Source organism: Mus caroli, unplaced genomic scaffold, assembly GCF_978045245.1.
Source record: "Mus caroli unplaced genomic scaffold, Mus_caroli_1 scaffold_12, whole genome shotgun sequence".
NCBI lineage: Eukaryota > Metazoa > Chordata > Mammalia > Rodentia > Muridae > Mus > Mus caroli.
This window is the reverse complement of record NW_028227267.1, coordinates 46,206,630-46,221,983: the sequence shown is the minus strand read 5'-3', so window position 1 is coordinate 46,221,983 and position 15,354 is coordinate 46,206,630. Positions and strand designations below refer to the sequence as shown.

The 15,354-nt window shown below is 39.9% G+C and overlaps 1 protein-coding gene across 1 annotated transcript; it reads right to left on the bottom strand.

Moving 5' to 3' along the window:
- Positions 1-1,824: 1,824 nt before the first annotated feature.
- LOC147001825 (uncharacterized) lies at positions 1,825-12,747 on the bottom strand. Its single transcript, XM_085828617.1, has 5 exons — positions 12,553-12,747; positions 8,893-9,117; positions 7,792-7,923; positions 6,923-7,104; positions 1,825-2,922 (listed from the first exon to the last, which is right to left on the bottom strand). Exons 1-4 carry the CDS (start codon positions 12,672-12,674, stop codon positions 6,933-6,935), a joined length of 651 nt encoding a protein of 216 aa, XP_085684743.1. The 5' UTR covers positions 12,675-12,747; the 3' UTR covers positions 1,825-2,922; positions 6,923-6,932.
- Positions 12,748-15,354: the final 2,607 nt, after the last annotated feature.

Sequence of the window (15,354 nt, the reverse complement as noted above, 5' to 3'; positions counted from 1 at the left end):
AGCATGCACTGCCCACAACAGGTCTCAATGGAAACCTCTCAGGAGCCTGCAGCAGCTACTTGTAAAAAAGGATGGTGTCTGTGTTCTTGAGAAGCAGGAGACACATTCCTCCTGGGTACCTGCCATTTGAAATAAGGGACTGCCTGATGTAGGCTGTGATAGAAACATCTCAATAGCCTGTGGAAGTTCTTCATACTAAAACGTGATTCCCCGTTATCTTAACCTTAGCCCTGTACAATCACTGTATAGAATTCATTGTGCATGACTGCTTTGCAGCTGGCCTTGATATGTATAACTATTCTATTAAATCTGAATTTCCTATTTCTTTCTTCTTCTGCTTTGGTGTAGTCTGTGAAACTCGATGTTTCTTGATGTAATGATTCTTAAACTATGAAAAATTGAGATATAAGGGGCTCAGTACAGCACATTTCAAAATGTCCCAGGTGTATGCTGTGTGTTCTCATCTTGGAAACTATGCAATAACTGTGTAATGATAGTTCCAGATTAATTCATGACTTTTAAAGAAACTTTGAATAAATTATTAGAAAATGAAATAGAGACAACGTTGGGACCCGAGAAATATAAAAGTTATTGATGTTCTGAAATTAGTTTCACACAACATTTGAGAGTAGTCTTGAATAATAAAGTATAGATTATGTCATGTGCTGTATGCCAGTCAAACTAAGTCAAAACACTGGGATTCTTTTATGAGAGTTATTGTGTGCAATGTACAGAATCAGAAAGCTAGCAGAAGTACTGAATTAAGGGTTAAGCACCTGTGACCCATTCAGTGCTTTGATAGAGGCTTTCCCATCAGAGCCCTACCCTGCAAAGCAGAGGATGAATCTCCAGTACACACCAGCTACTCAATTGAATACCTTGTTTCCTTTTGTAAAGAAATGGAGGAGGCCATTCAGCCACCATCTGGGAAGGCTCTATCTCATTTTCAGAGCCACTACAATTGCAAGATTTTATCTTGGCACCAGCTCCATTGTCTTATGCCAGTATTCTCTGCATTGCCCACTTTCCCATGGTAGTGTCAGTGATGGGCTCTGCACTATGATTTGTACCTGTTACCTGGTGTTACTGTTCCCCAAATCTGCTTCTCTGATCCAAAGAGAAACTTCAAATCACATTCTAAACTGCTTTGGCTCTGAAAGGAGATGGGTGCTTCTACTTTTTTACAACAAAATAAACATATCTCAAGAAACAGTTTCTATATGTATGATACATTCCACTAATATAGCACACAAGGAAGGACAAAAGTGCATATCAGGGGATGGAGAGATAGCTCTTCATTTCAGAATATGTTTCTCAAAAGACCCACATGGCATCTAACAGTCCTCTGTCATTTTAGTTCCAGGTGAAACCCCATAACTTCTTCTGGCCTTTGGGGAATGGCATGCAAGTGTTGCACAGACCTACAGAAGGCAAAACATGCATAAATATAAAATAAATCAAAATAACAAACAGAATCACCACTGGGGGGGGGGAAGAAAACAGAGGGAGAAAACTCATAGATCATATGGGCCTGGATTTTGTCTCAGCTTTTAAAAACATCTGGATACTGAATACTGAACTCTACACTGTGCTTGTGTTAAAACCCCTAAAAGGAACCAAATGTATTGTCAAGCACAAAATTCACTCTCACAATCAAGAAAAACAACAAAATCACCAAAAAAAATTCCCTAACTTGAAAGGTCCTAAAATTGAATATCTCTAGTAGTAGTTACCACTGATAGAACATTTGAAGGAAAGCAGAAGCATACATGTCTGTGTTTTCTGACAGCTTTTATATTCCCTTAGAATATATTTTGATTTCCTGAAAGACATTTCACAAATGCTGATATATTTCCCATTAATTTGTTCAACACTATCATCCACAGCATTTTAGCAGCAGCTAAATATTTGACATGCAAGGATACAATATGGTTAATTTTTCCATCATGACATCGGTATCCACAGAGTTGGACACACTATCCACACTGAATGTAAAATCAATCGCTTTTGTAGCTCAGTCTGACTGAGAAGTCATTATGGAACCCAGTCTCCTTAGAGAGATCCATTTGTGTCTGATAGGTGTGGGATTTCAGTAGGGTGATACCACACCTGGATAAGGAAGTTCCTTATGAGTGAACAGTTGGAGATCACTGTTTTAATCTTAAGAATACATCCAATTTATTCAATAGTAACTAAAAGTGGGCAGTCAATATGTACAGTGTATAGCCTTATCAAAATATTAAATCAATTATAAAACAAAACAACAGCAAAGAAACAAACAAAAAACTTCTAATGAAACGAAAGAAAACCAAAGAACAAAAGTAATCAAAGCTCAAACCAATATCCAAAAACAAGAATTGTGCTAAACAGCCTTCTTTTGCTGTTATTTTATAGCAAACACTGACAGCAAATGACTTTCCTTGGCAACACAGTAGAAAATGAGTTACTTCTGGTACCAATCTTTACAAGAGAATCTTTAGTAGGTCTCCTTTTTTGGAGTGTGGGTTTGAAGAATATGGACACCCAAGACTAAGCAGAATACATGTTACCAACTTTGGCTCAAATCTTTACAATTTTGTAGAATGATTTTGTAATTTTCCTGGATGACCTATCAGGACAAGGTAAATTTACACTCTCAGAATCTTCCTGCTTGCCTAGCAGCTCTTGATCTTTCTCAGCACATGTCTGAATCCCTCTATTTGTTCACTCTTGCTGAGCCAGAGCCCAGATGAAATTAAGGGCTATTCATTGCAATGAAACAAAAATAAAGGAAGAAAATGCAGCAGATGATAGCTATGATTACTGGGGATGATATGAAATATTTGCTTTGCACATGCAGAGCTTCCCCTATAGAAGATCTCTTCAAAGGAGACCTTGTCCTGGTCAGTTCCATGTTCCAGTTTCTGCTGGAGTATTTCACACCTAGGGAAGGAAGGAACAACAGCCCTGTTAGTGTTTTTCAATTCAGCTCTACGTCCCACACTAGATCTATTCAGCTGGACAATCTATTACAACTTATCATCTGCTGAGGTCATTGCCTGCATCCCCAAGTGTCACAGAGCACTTGGGCTTGTAATTATTTCTCAGCTTTTAAAAACAGCTAGAAACTGAGCTGTGAAATACACACTATACTGGAGTTTAAAAAAAACCACTATATTACTCCTATAGTCCATGTATAATATATAGAATAATAACATTGTAGCAATCTCTGAATCTGAGTTCAAGAGAGATGTGATCAACCTAGAAAACCATGTACATACCTTATGGGGAACCTGCCTAGAATTGAAGTGAAGGTTATGATTATTTCTCTAGTGCAGGATCCTGACAGGGTACCACTCATGAACCCCTATATCTGGAAATAACCAGTGAAAATATATCACATGAAGTCCACAGGCACTGCATGGGTCCTATTATCAGCAAGAATGTGTTAACTGAAAATATTTCTAACACTAGGAACTGAATTTTAAAAGTGATGGCCATGAAGGAACATAACAACACACCTGTACATCTAAGACTGTTGTAGAGCACTCTGTCAAATATACAAATTATTTGTATTCACATAACACTAATACCTTATACTTCAGCAAACTGTTTAGTTTCCGCAGTTAATGCTATTATAAAAATCTCCCAGGATATTTTGGAGACATAAAAAACAAATCTTATATGGGATAGATACATAGTGGGCAAAGTATATAGACAGCTCAGTCAGTGATATGCTTTCCCCTCATGAACCAGACTCAGAATCAGGGATCTTGGCATATTATTCAATCTGTCTTAGCAAGTTCCAAAGGCTGTGTAGGGTAGGCTTCTCTGCCAGCAAAGGATCACGAGTTGGTGGTGGACTAGCCTCACCTTCATTGTTTCAGTCTTTTCCCAAAGTAAACAGTTCCTTCCATTAGAGGCTCCATTTATCATTGCCTGAATGACTTGGTGTCCAAAGGTATAATCCCAGAAAAATAGGAAGTCATTATAAATAGGACCCAATGGATCAATTTTCTTCAAATAATATGATTGTGTCAGGGATATTTTGAGTAAGGTAAGGCTAACTAGTTGAAGATCAAATACTTGCATGGATTAACTAACACTGAGTAATAGTTCATGAAAGGGCTGCATCACATAGTACAATTTCACTCTTTAGCTGATGGATATCAGGATATCATCTTCTTCCGGACTACCCTGAGGATCATTACAGACCTCATGTGCCCTAGAGACTCTGTGGATATCTATTCTTGTTCTGGAATCTCTGGATCCAAGGAGACTTCTTTTCTACTTTCTGAACCTTGCTTCTCAAACACCTACCTGATTTTATATTACCAGACCTGTCTGAAGGTCCTAATTTCTCCCAACCCCCCAATTAGGCTGAATCTAACTCTGAGAAAATGATTTTGAATAACAGCAATTGCAGAATGTTACACAAATAACATAGTGTGAATTCTTTAGATTATCATTATTATTATTATTATTATCAAGGGGCTCCTGAAACAGCCCTGTTTTGCACCACAGCTATGGGAATTGTGCTGGATACAGGTACAACTACAAGCAACACAATCTCTCAATGATTAGAATTGAAACCAAATTATAGGCAAAGTTTTACTGAGTAGAGGAAGCTGGAAAGGCAATGGTAGCAAGCAGTGAGGAAAGAATCTGGAATGCTGAAAAGACACAGTGAGCCACCTGACATTACAGTGGGCCTTCATAATTCTTTCAGAGCAGAAAAGGGACATAACATGGATTTTACATACTAATGTCCTCCTCAAATCTATGTACCATATACCGATGATTTTCTCCAAAAGTTTTCAATGAGGATCAGTAATATGGCCCCTAGCTAGTGGAAAGTATGACTTTATATGAGCTTTTGTGTCCATTTTTATTTCACTTGGGAGCTAGGTAGAGTTGCATACTAAATGGACTGCTGTATTTGATTTTTCATGGGTGCAATCTGAAATCTCAGGGGCTTTACTCATCATGCTTGGTCGCTAAAGACTGACAGGGTTGCAAGTCTACACAAACAGACACACAAACACATATAGACATAGAAACACAGTTGTATATATCCATACCACAAACACTTACAAAGGCATTTTGCATTATACAAACACACAACTTAGAATAAACACACTGAGTCACAGCTGGTGTCACACACACACAAACACACCCTAACACACACACCACATAGCACAAAAAGACTGAAACAAAAAAACATACATCAATGAAATTCTTGCTCTTATCTAGCATATTTTTGTTGTATGAGCATGTAGTGGGACCTATGGGTTTTAGACTCAAGGGGGCTTTGCAGCCCTGACCTGTACTTATCTCCTCTTTAGAAACTTTTTCTATGAAAATACTTGCTGGTTCTACAAGGACATTAAAATCTCTACACAGATATCCTGGACAACGTAGCACTAAATTGCCAAGAAAGAGCTTTCTCCCTATAGCCTCCAGTAAGCCCCATTGTGACTCATCACAGTCCCCTCACTAAACCTACACTGAGTGCTTTTTAGCATCTGAGGAAGACTGTGACTTTGATCATTACTCAGGAAGTTTACAACACCTTACTTATTATATGATATTAAATCATTCTCAAAATCAGTCAGGAGAAATCTAGTTAGATGACCTGTTGTGACATATCTGAAATGCAGCACTCTACACAACTCTGAGAATCTATCCTGAAACAGAGCCATGCCCAAAATATAGTTAGCAAAACAATGTCAGCAGAATGATGTCCTGTAGGCTTCTATGTATGCCCGTGGTTAAGCCAATAAGAACAGCCAGAATATCCCAGGCAATAACTCTAAGCAGGAAAAATGAAAAAATCTAATACTTAGTTTAAAAATAGTAGTATTGTTTAATGATTTGTTGGTTTAAATAAGAGACAGATCTCCACCTGGTAGTGGACAGGAGATGAAAAGTCTACTGGACATCGAACAACAGGAAGTATCAGGTTTATTGAGAGACCTAGGCCCAAAGAAATAAGTTAAGAATGACTACACAAAATCAGATGTCCTTAACTGGCCTTACAAAATACCCACAAAGGTACAGATTGGCATAAGCACCCATAAACACACATACACAAACACACACACACATAAAAACATAAGGGAGCAAAAAACAATGAAGAATCTATCATGCTAGATGAACAAATATTTTAGACTATGCAGAGCAGATATTTAAACTGAGAATTTCAACTCTAGTATTCTTACTAGAGAAATAGAAATCCCTATAAAACATTCTTGGTCAGATGAGGGGTATATATGGAGAAATTTTTACATGAAGCCTCAAAACTCTCACACCAAACCTGAGATTGTGAGAAGCCTTTCCTACATCCCTGCTCATTCAGCCAGCTCCAGACCACAAGGCCCAGGAAAGAAAACTCCAACAGCACTCAAAGAAAATAGGACTGACATGCTGCTACTCAGGTTCACTCAGTGTGAATCAAGATCTACAGGGGAAAAGGTTGGGGTGAGGGACAAAAACTTCCAAAGGCAATAATGAAATCCACTTATTTGTCAGTTCCACTAAGCTATCATCCCTGCAATCTATGTCCTACCTGGAATCCTACCTAATGCCCATAAAGCAAATGAGCTTCAGGACTTTACTTCTTCCTTCAAAGCTCTCCACTGATCTGAAGAAGGACTCCAGCACAGCACCCTTCAAACTTAATATCATGTAGAGTTGTGATGTGTAATCAACTAATCTCCCCTAGTGAACTGCAGATTATAGCAGGGCAGAAAAATTTGCTTGCTAAACATATAGTTTCTTGAAAAAGGCTACCTCCAGAGAAAGCCTTGTAGATGATCACCTAAATAAACACTTGGAGGAGACATCGGGGAATGCCTGGATAAGTTGGAGGACTGTTACATTGGATTGTCTATGTTTATGGGTAGCCATGAGGGCAATCTGCCTCTGATGCACATCATCCTACCTGCTACTGCTTAGCACTTGGGATGTATGTTCTTGGAGGTCTTATCACAGAACCTCTTTTCTTCACCATAGGATGCTTCCTGGTCAGCCTGCTTTACCAGCAGCTTTCTGTTCTCATTCAGCACAATCCTTACTTTTTCCTTCAATTGATTGCATTCTTTCAGGAGGTAGGTGTGCTTGAAGCTGAACCAAAAACAAACAAACAAACAAACAAACAAACAAAAAAAGGTGATTCCCAGCAAGCTTCTATTTGCATGCCACTCCACCAAGTACTATGATCTCTGCAAGGGCCCAGATCCCCAGACAGCCCCAGACTAGAGTCCACAGTATACCCATCAGTCCAATATAGAGGCAGGTCAAATCCAGGGACAAGCCACATGCCACAAGAATCAAAGGACTTCTGAAAATCCTGACACTAAGAGTGCCCCATGTACATCACAGAGGAGGAAATGTACCTCATGGTTGCTTATATGTCTGTGGTACCAGAAAACCATCAGCAGGAAGAGTGCAAATCCCCTCTGAGGGAGGAGAGGAGACCCAAAAGGTATAAACTCTTTCGATTTTTGTCATGGATCCCAGATCTTTTAATCTGCTGTTCAGAACCCTAGAGGTCAGGGTTGCTTGAGATTCCCAGCATGGGATTCCCAGAGGATCCTGAATTTGGAAGAATAAAGACTGACTGTCTTGGACAATCTTCACACTTAGGAAAAATGAGTCCAAGAGGTACAAATCCAAGACCTTTGCCTCAAGGGAGGGCTCCTATTAAGAAACAGATGGTATAGAACTAGAGCTCTTACTTTTGTTCAAAGTCCTGGATGACCACAAGCATTTCCTGCTTAGGGCAGGGTCTCAGCTGTGTCTGGGACTCACCTGTAGGAATCTTTATCTTCTATGAATTCCTTGTACATCTCAATGGTATCACTTATTGACTGGGTCATTTTTTCCATATCCAACATTGTCTTCTCATGTTGTGATTTAATGATGGTGAATTCAATGTTCATCCTGTGGTAGAGCATGGCCCAAAGAGTAAATAATCCTCTGAACTAAAGCAATCAAGTATCATGTGCAAAAAGGCTGTATCTGGACTACCCAAGCCAATTGTATGCCACATCATTGCTCCTTCAAAGTGGGTCCTATTGGTACTGATTAAATATCTTGTGCAGAGGACAGCAGAGCCAGGCGACCAAATGGAGATGGCTGACCTTCAAGAGCTTCTTTTGTGAGCCTGAAAGAATATACTAGTTCTGTGAGATGTTTCTACTAGACTGTGCCACAGGCTTTGGTCCTTAGATATAAGGATTTTTCTCCTCTTGGTTTTAAGGCAGGGATAATCCTTTGATCCAATTGCTAAATAAATTCTCAGAGGACATAACTAGTATTTACGAAGAAAAAGGCTTTATAACACCTCCTACCCCAGGAGATTCCTTGTGATACCAAGGTAAACACAGGGAACAAAGTACCCTGATGATCAACTTGGGCCTCTAAGGACTCAACACTATCATGCACTACAAACTGTGCATCACACAAATCCTCAGATCCCATCCAAGGTCTCAGAACCCCAGATCCTGAACAAAACGCAAACAACTAACTTCACACACACACACACACACACACACACACACACATACACACACACAAGTTAAAACGCCAAATAAATCCAGGTAGGTTCCACAGTCTGAGAGTACAATGAACAAAATTATATTAAAGCAGTAATGGCCTGCAGACATTGCATTCTTACACAGTAAGGCAGCAATTGTGACCAGTTGTTAACAAAACCAATCAGACTCCAAGCACAGCAAGGGCAAGTACAAAAGAGGATGACCATAGAACACACAGCACTTATCCAACAATTTAACAACTGTCAAGACTTCTTATAATGAATGTGAGAGATGACACACTCCATTATGAGAGAAAATGTGGGTTAACAGAGAGGGCACAATACAGTCAACAGGATACAGGGCATAATTTTACCTGTAGTTCAAATCAGTATTCATGTCAATGTCCAAGATTCGAAAAAGTTCTAATCTCTCAGCATTTATCTTCCTGATATAAAATTTCATATCTTCTACTTTATTCATATTCTTCATATGATTAGTGATGTTGCAATTTTGGGGTGATGTTTTCCCAGCAGACACTGAACATAGATCAACACAAATGCATTTGCATAGTTGATGGCCCAGGGCAGGGGAGACTATTCTGAGTCAGAAAGAGAAGGTTGAGGAAGAGAAAAGCTAATGACAGGATTAATCACTGAAAAAGCAGAAAGGCTATATTTGAGCTGGTCTGCTAAGTTATATTCCTCTTCCCAATCACCACTGTTGGTCACAACTAACACACACTCTTTATTACTTTACCCCTTGCCTGAAATCCATAAGCTGACTCAGACATAAAGATTTGGGGAACATTTTCAGCTCTTGTCATATATTATGCCAAGAAAACCTGAAGTTCATAGTGCTTAGCCCCATCAATACCTAGTCATGTGTGTTCAAACTCAAAGTGGCTGAGACCTCAACTAATGACCAGATTAGCGGACACCATTGCATACACTAGCAAGATTTTGCTGAAAGGACCCAAATATAGCTGTCTCACACATAAAGATTTAGGGAACAATTTCAGCTCATGTCATATGTTATGCCAAGAAAACCATCAATACCTAGTCATGTGTGTTCAAACTCAAAGTGGCTGAGACATCAACAAATGACCAGATTGGAATCCTCCTCTGTTCTCTGCATCAGAGACTCATGTATCCTACAATAATCTAGAAGATGAAGTGCTTCAACTCCCTACCAATAAGGGACACATTGTTATTCTCATAGTGCCTTCTCAGGGCATTCTTTGACACTCTAAATGAAATTAAATGGCTCCTAGAAAAGAAGCTGCAGGATTGTCAATTCCTGGCTCTGTCAAATGAATTTTCAGAAATTCTAGTCTCTTGGTCTGTCATTAAGAAAGTCCAAGGCTCCAGCTCTTAATATCTACTCAGGGAAGGCTCAGCTCAAGCCTACCTGTTCCAGAATTTCCCAAACTCTGCCCAAGACTCACTGTGCCTTCCCCAGAATGATTTCCTTCTGTTTTTACAAGAAAGGATGCCAGATTCCTTCTGCCTTGGTCTGGTCTCTCCTTGATCGCCATTCTCCTTGTGAAATTGCCTGCGCAGCCAGGAAAACATGCCTGATTGAGAACCCAAAAGGCACTGAAGGAATATCCCACAGGCAGTTGCTGTAGCCACAACACAGGTGACATCACAGAAGATTCTAGTTCTATCCTAGATACAAGAGATTGTCCAAGGAAGGCATTACTGATGATGTCACTGGGAAAGGCTAAGGCCTATTTGATAACTAGATCTCCGCAAATTTACCAGTTTCTGTTGTGCATTTCCTGGAGCCTCTCCTGTGACCTGGCAAATACCCTATTGCAACCTCTCTTTCTAAATTCGGAGATTTTTCATATGCTTCATTAGAAGACAAGTGCTTTCAATGGGAAGCATTGATTAGGACCCTGATATGCAGAAGAGATTTTTGTTAGCATCCAAATCTCTAGGGATGGTGAAGAGATATTTCTCAATAATAAATATACTATCTGAGTGAATTCATGTGACATACAGTCTAATTCCCCAGGTTTTCCCTGTTTCACAAAGGCCAATATCTTTCTCCTATACCTTTAATTGTATAAAATCTGGATAATATCTTGTTACTGTGCATATCTTGATACTGGGTATTGTTCCTATATATATATCCATGTGTTTCAAAAAATCTCCCGTTTACAATCCCATCTTTTGCAAGGAAAACTCCCTTTTCTTTGGAACATAGGGGCTCAGCGACAGGACAAATATAAAGTGGTAAACTTCCTGTCCCATCTTCAAATTATTAACTTGCACACCCTCCCTTTCTAAAATACAACCAGACAATTAAAGTGGACATCATTGAGCAAAGGTCAACCTGGACTGTACTGCATTGTAGCCTCATAGCCATCAGTTCTCTAATATCAGTCTTCCTGAATTCCCAAGTGCAGGCATGGGATGCTGGGGTTGTATCATAATACTCTACTCAAAGCAAACATAAAACTCAGGAGGTAGGGCAAGGAGTGGAATGGCCTGAGTTCAGGTTAAACTTCAATTTTAATGGGTCTATAAGTTCAGGATGGAGTCCCTTTGGCTTTGTCATCTGAGGCTTCTGTGTTCTTATGCTGGGTGTGCTGAATCTGTGCTAGAATGAAACCTATCCTCACAGATGGACGATGAAAAATCATGTATGTCTTTTGCGGGAAGACATCTGCCTTTGACTACCACCTGGAGCCACACAATACCAACATGCAGAGCTCACAATTGAGGGGCAGATATTGTTGATACCTTAGAAGTTGAGGGCATTTTCTTCCAATATGGAGCCCCTATTTTGGCAATGTGATTTTTCCTTTGGTTTTTCACTATCTGTGGCTTGGTTGTTTCCTGGCCTAAAGGATTCTGGATGCACCAACAAGGGCTCTACTCCATACTTTTTTTATCATGAAAAGGATTTTTGCAGAATCATGCCATGCCAGTAGGAAGGTCAACTAGGCTGCTCTTAGGTCCAGCTCACCTGGTAGTAGACTGAAGACCTGAGGTATCTGGGGAAAGGAAGCAGCACACAGAATCACACAGCTCCCTCTACTGCAACTGCTAGAACTGTAATAGGGTAGTTTGTTTGGTTTTTATTATATATAAAGATAGCCAGAGTGGGTACATGCCTTTAATCCCAGCACTAAGTATTTTTTTTAAAAAATGTTGTTGTTAGTATTCCTATTGTTTCCTTTGGTTTTTGTTGTTAACTCCCCCAGTTATTTGTACTGTACCTAGAACGTTAAGCCCATGCTCTGTACAGTCCTATCATTCATGTTAGTCAGAAGTGGTTACTCCTCAGATGATCTCATTACTCACTTTCAAATAAGGAAAACAGTCACAGAGACATTAGTTACCTTGTATGATCTCATGGAACCAACTCAACATGACTGTAGAGTGGCATCTCAATATTTTGGATTAACTTAGCTTCAGTTTTTGAGATGACAGGCCTTTGTGGAAGTCTCCATTTAGGTGGCAGAGGGCCTGGTATAGCTGAAAGAATGGCTGCCCCGGAAGGCCAAAACTGGTCCTTCAGTGCCTCTGAACCCTGAGGCAGAAATCTGCCAGTAACACAGGAACACATGGCCAGAGCTTGTTTGGTACTGTATTATGGATGAGCCCTGAGACCAGGATGAAAAGAAGCCTCTAGATTTCTATTAAAGGTGGTACAGTCACTTTGATGTGAGGGGAATAATGGATCTTTGGGGTGCAAGTCCTCCATTTTATTCATCTTTGCTATGTAGACAGTATATGTCAATGACAAAGCCACCCTACTTTACAACATCTAGCCATTCTAGATGTTAAAGTGTTTGCCAGTGTATACATACTAGAGTTAGTAGAACAATATATTTTGCCCCATTTTAATTATACTTTAATTTTGTTTTAGTATTAATATAGTTATTGCTCATTCACATTACATGATGCTTACTGCAACCCCACACTCACAATGTTTCCCCAAAATTCATGAACTCTTATTCTCTGATCAGATGAGGGGCAACTATCTCAGAACATCTCTTCTTCTACCAAAGCCAACTTACCCCGTCCTGTGAAAAGGTGTCGAGGGTGCTGTAAAAGGATGCCTTTTGCTTGGCTTTTCTCTTGCTCCATTTCCTGGATATGACAAGTTCATACAGAACTGTCCTGGAGCATGGTACTTCATTCAGATGGTTCACAAGAAGCACTGGTTTTGTTAATGTTCCATCAAACCTACTCCCACTAGTGTCCTAAGCCTGGCAAAGGCAATGAGACATGAGGCATCTATTCCAGGAGTTTCTGATTATTCTCAGAGCAGCAGTACAGCAGCCTACAAAGCTGGCAAAGTTAAGTGAGGTCAAACAGGGAACCTAAGAGCATACTGCTTCTTTCATAAAGTATGTTCTAGAGGATTACCATATCTAAACACACATAGTTTCGTACGCACTGGACACTAAAGTGCTCAGCATACATTGCTTTTGTCACCCAGTTTCCCCAAATATTAGAAGTCCCCAAATTTGGAGAAATTTGAAGGAAAAAATATGTCCCTGGGGTTGGCGATACCTCAAAAAAGTGTGAGGACAGAGAACTGTTTGAGAATCAGAGACCAAATGCTTACCAAGATCAAAGTCGAAGCCCAATAGGAAGATCTAAATAATATGCCATTGGATGAAACATGAAATTCCGAAGCCATAGGCCATGAAGGTAAGTCTTTGGCCTTCAGGCAGATCTATTTCGAATTTTCTGAGGAACCTCCAGATTGATTTCCATAGTTGTCATAGTACTTTGCACTCCCACCAGAAATGAAGTTTTGTTTCTCTTTTCTCACATTCTCACCAACATGTGCTTTTGCCAGTTTTTGATCTTGGCCATTCTTTATTGGAAAGTATACGGCCTTATACCAATCTCAATTGCTTTGGTTTTCATTTCCCGGAAGACTAAGGACTTTCCACATTTCTTTAACTGCATCTCAGCCATTCAAGTTTCCTTGTTTTGATTTTTTTTTCTATAGTTCTTTGCGACTTTCAGACTGGGTTCTTTTCTTTTTGGTGTTTATCTACTTGAGTTCTTTAGATATTTTGGAATCTAAGGTTAGTGAAAATTTTTCCCAATATGTAGGTTACCAATTTGTCCTACTGACTATGCCCTTTGCCTTACATAAGTTTTTCAGTTTCATGAGGTCCCATTTATCAATTTTTGATGTTAGAACCTGAGCCATCTGAGCGTATTTAGAAAACTTGCCCCTACTCCAGTGAGTTTGAAGCTCTTTCTCAATTTCTTTTTTTTTTTTAATATTTTTATTACATATTTTCCTCAATTACATTTCCAATACTATCCCAAAAGTCCCCCATAGCGCCCCCCACTTCCCTACCCACCCATTCCCATTCTTTTGGCCCTGGCATTCCCCTATATTGGGGCATATAAAGTTTGCAAGTCCAATGGGCCTCTCTTTCCATTGATGGCCGACTAGGCCATCTTTCGATACATATGCAGCTAGAGACAAGAGCTCCAGGATTCTGGTTAGTACATCATGTTGTTCCAACAATAGGGTTGCAGATCCCTTTAGCTCCTTGGGTACTTTCTCTAGCTTCTCCATTGGGAGCCCTGTGATACATCCAATAGCTGACTGTGAACATCCACTCCTGTGTTTGCTAGGCCCCAGCATCCTCTCACAAGAGACAGCTATATTTGGGTCCTTTCAGCAAGATCTTGCTAGTGTATGCAATGGTGTCAGCGTTTAGAAGCTGATTATGGGACGGATCCCTGGATACAGCAGTCTCTAAATGGTCCATCCTTTCATCACAGCTACGAACTTTGTCTCTGTAACTCCTTCCCTGGGTGTTTTGTTCCCAATTCTAAGAAGGTGCACAGTGTCCACACTTTGGTCTTCATTCTTCTTGAGTTTCATGCGTTTATCAAATTGTATCTTATATCTTGGGTATCCTAAGTTTTGGGCTAATATCCACTTATCAATGAATACATATTGTGTGAGTTCTTTTGTGATTGTGTTACTTCACTCAAGATGATGCCCTCCAGGTCCATCCATTTGGCTAGGAATTTCATAAATTCATTCTTTTTAATAGCTGAGTAATACTCCATTGTGTAAATGTACCATAGTTTCTGTATCCATTCCTCTGTTGAGGGACATCTGGGTTCTTTCCAGCTTCTGGCTATTATAAATAGGGCTGCTATGAACATAGTGGAGCATGTGTCCTTTTTACCGGTTGGGACATCTTCTGGATATATGCCCAGGAGAGGTATTGCTGGATCCTCCGGTAGTACTATGTCCAATTTTCTGAGGAACCGCCAGACTGATTTCCAGAGTGGTTGTACAAGCTTGCAATCCCACCAACAATGGAGGAGTGTTCCTCTTTCTCCACATCCTCGCCAGCATCTGCTGTCACCTGAATTTTTGATCTTAGCCATTCTGACTGGTGTGAGGTGGAATCTCAGGGTTGTTTTGATTTGCATTTCCCTGATGATTAAGGATGTTGAACATTTTTTCAGGTGCTTCTCTGCCATTTGGTATTCCTCAGGTGAGAATTCTTTGTTCAGTTCTGAGCCCCATTTTTTAATGGGGTTATTTGACTTTCTGGAGTCCACCTTCTTGAGTTCTTTATATATATTGGATATTAGTCCCTTATCTGATTTAGGATAGGTGAAGATCCTTTCCCAATCTGTTGGTGGTTTTTTGTCTTATTGATGGTGTCTTTAGCCTTGCAGAAGCTTTGTAGTTTCATGAGGTCCCACTTGTCAATTCTCGATCTTACAGCACAAGCCATTACTGTTCTATTCAGGAATTTTTCCCCTGTGCCCATATCTTCAAGGCTTTTCCCCACTTTCTCCTCTATAAGTTTCAGTGTCTC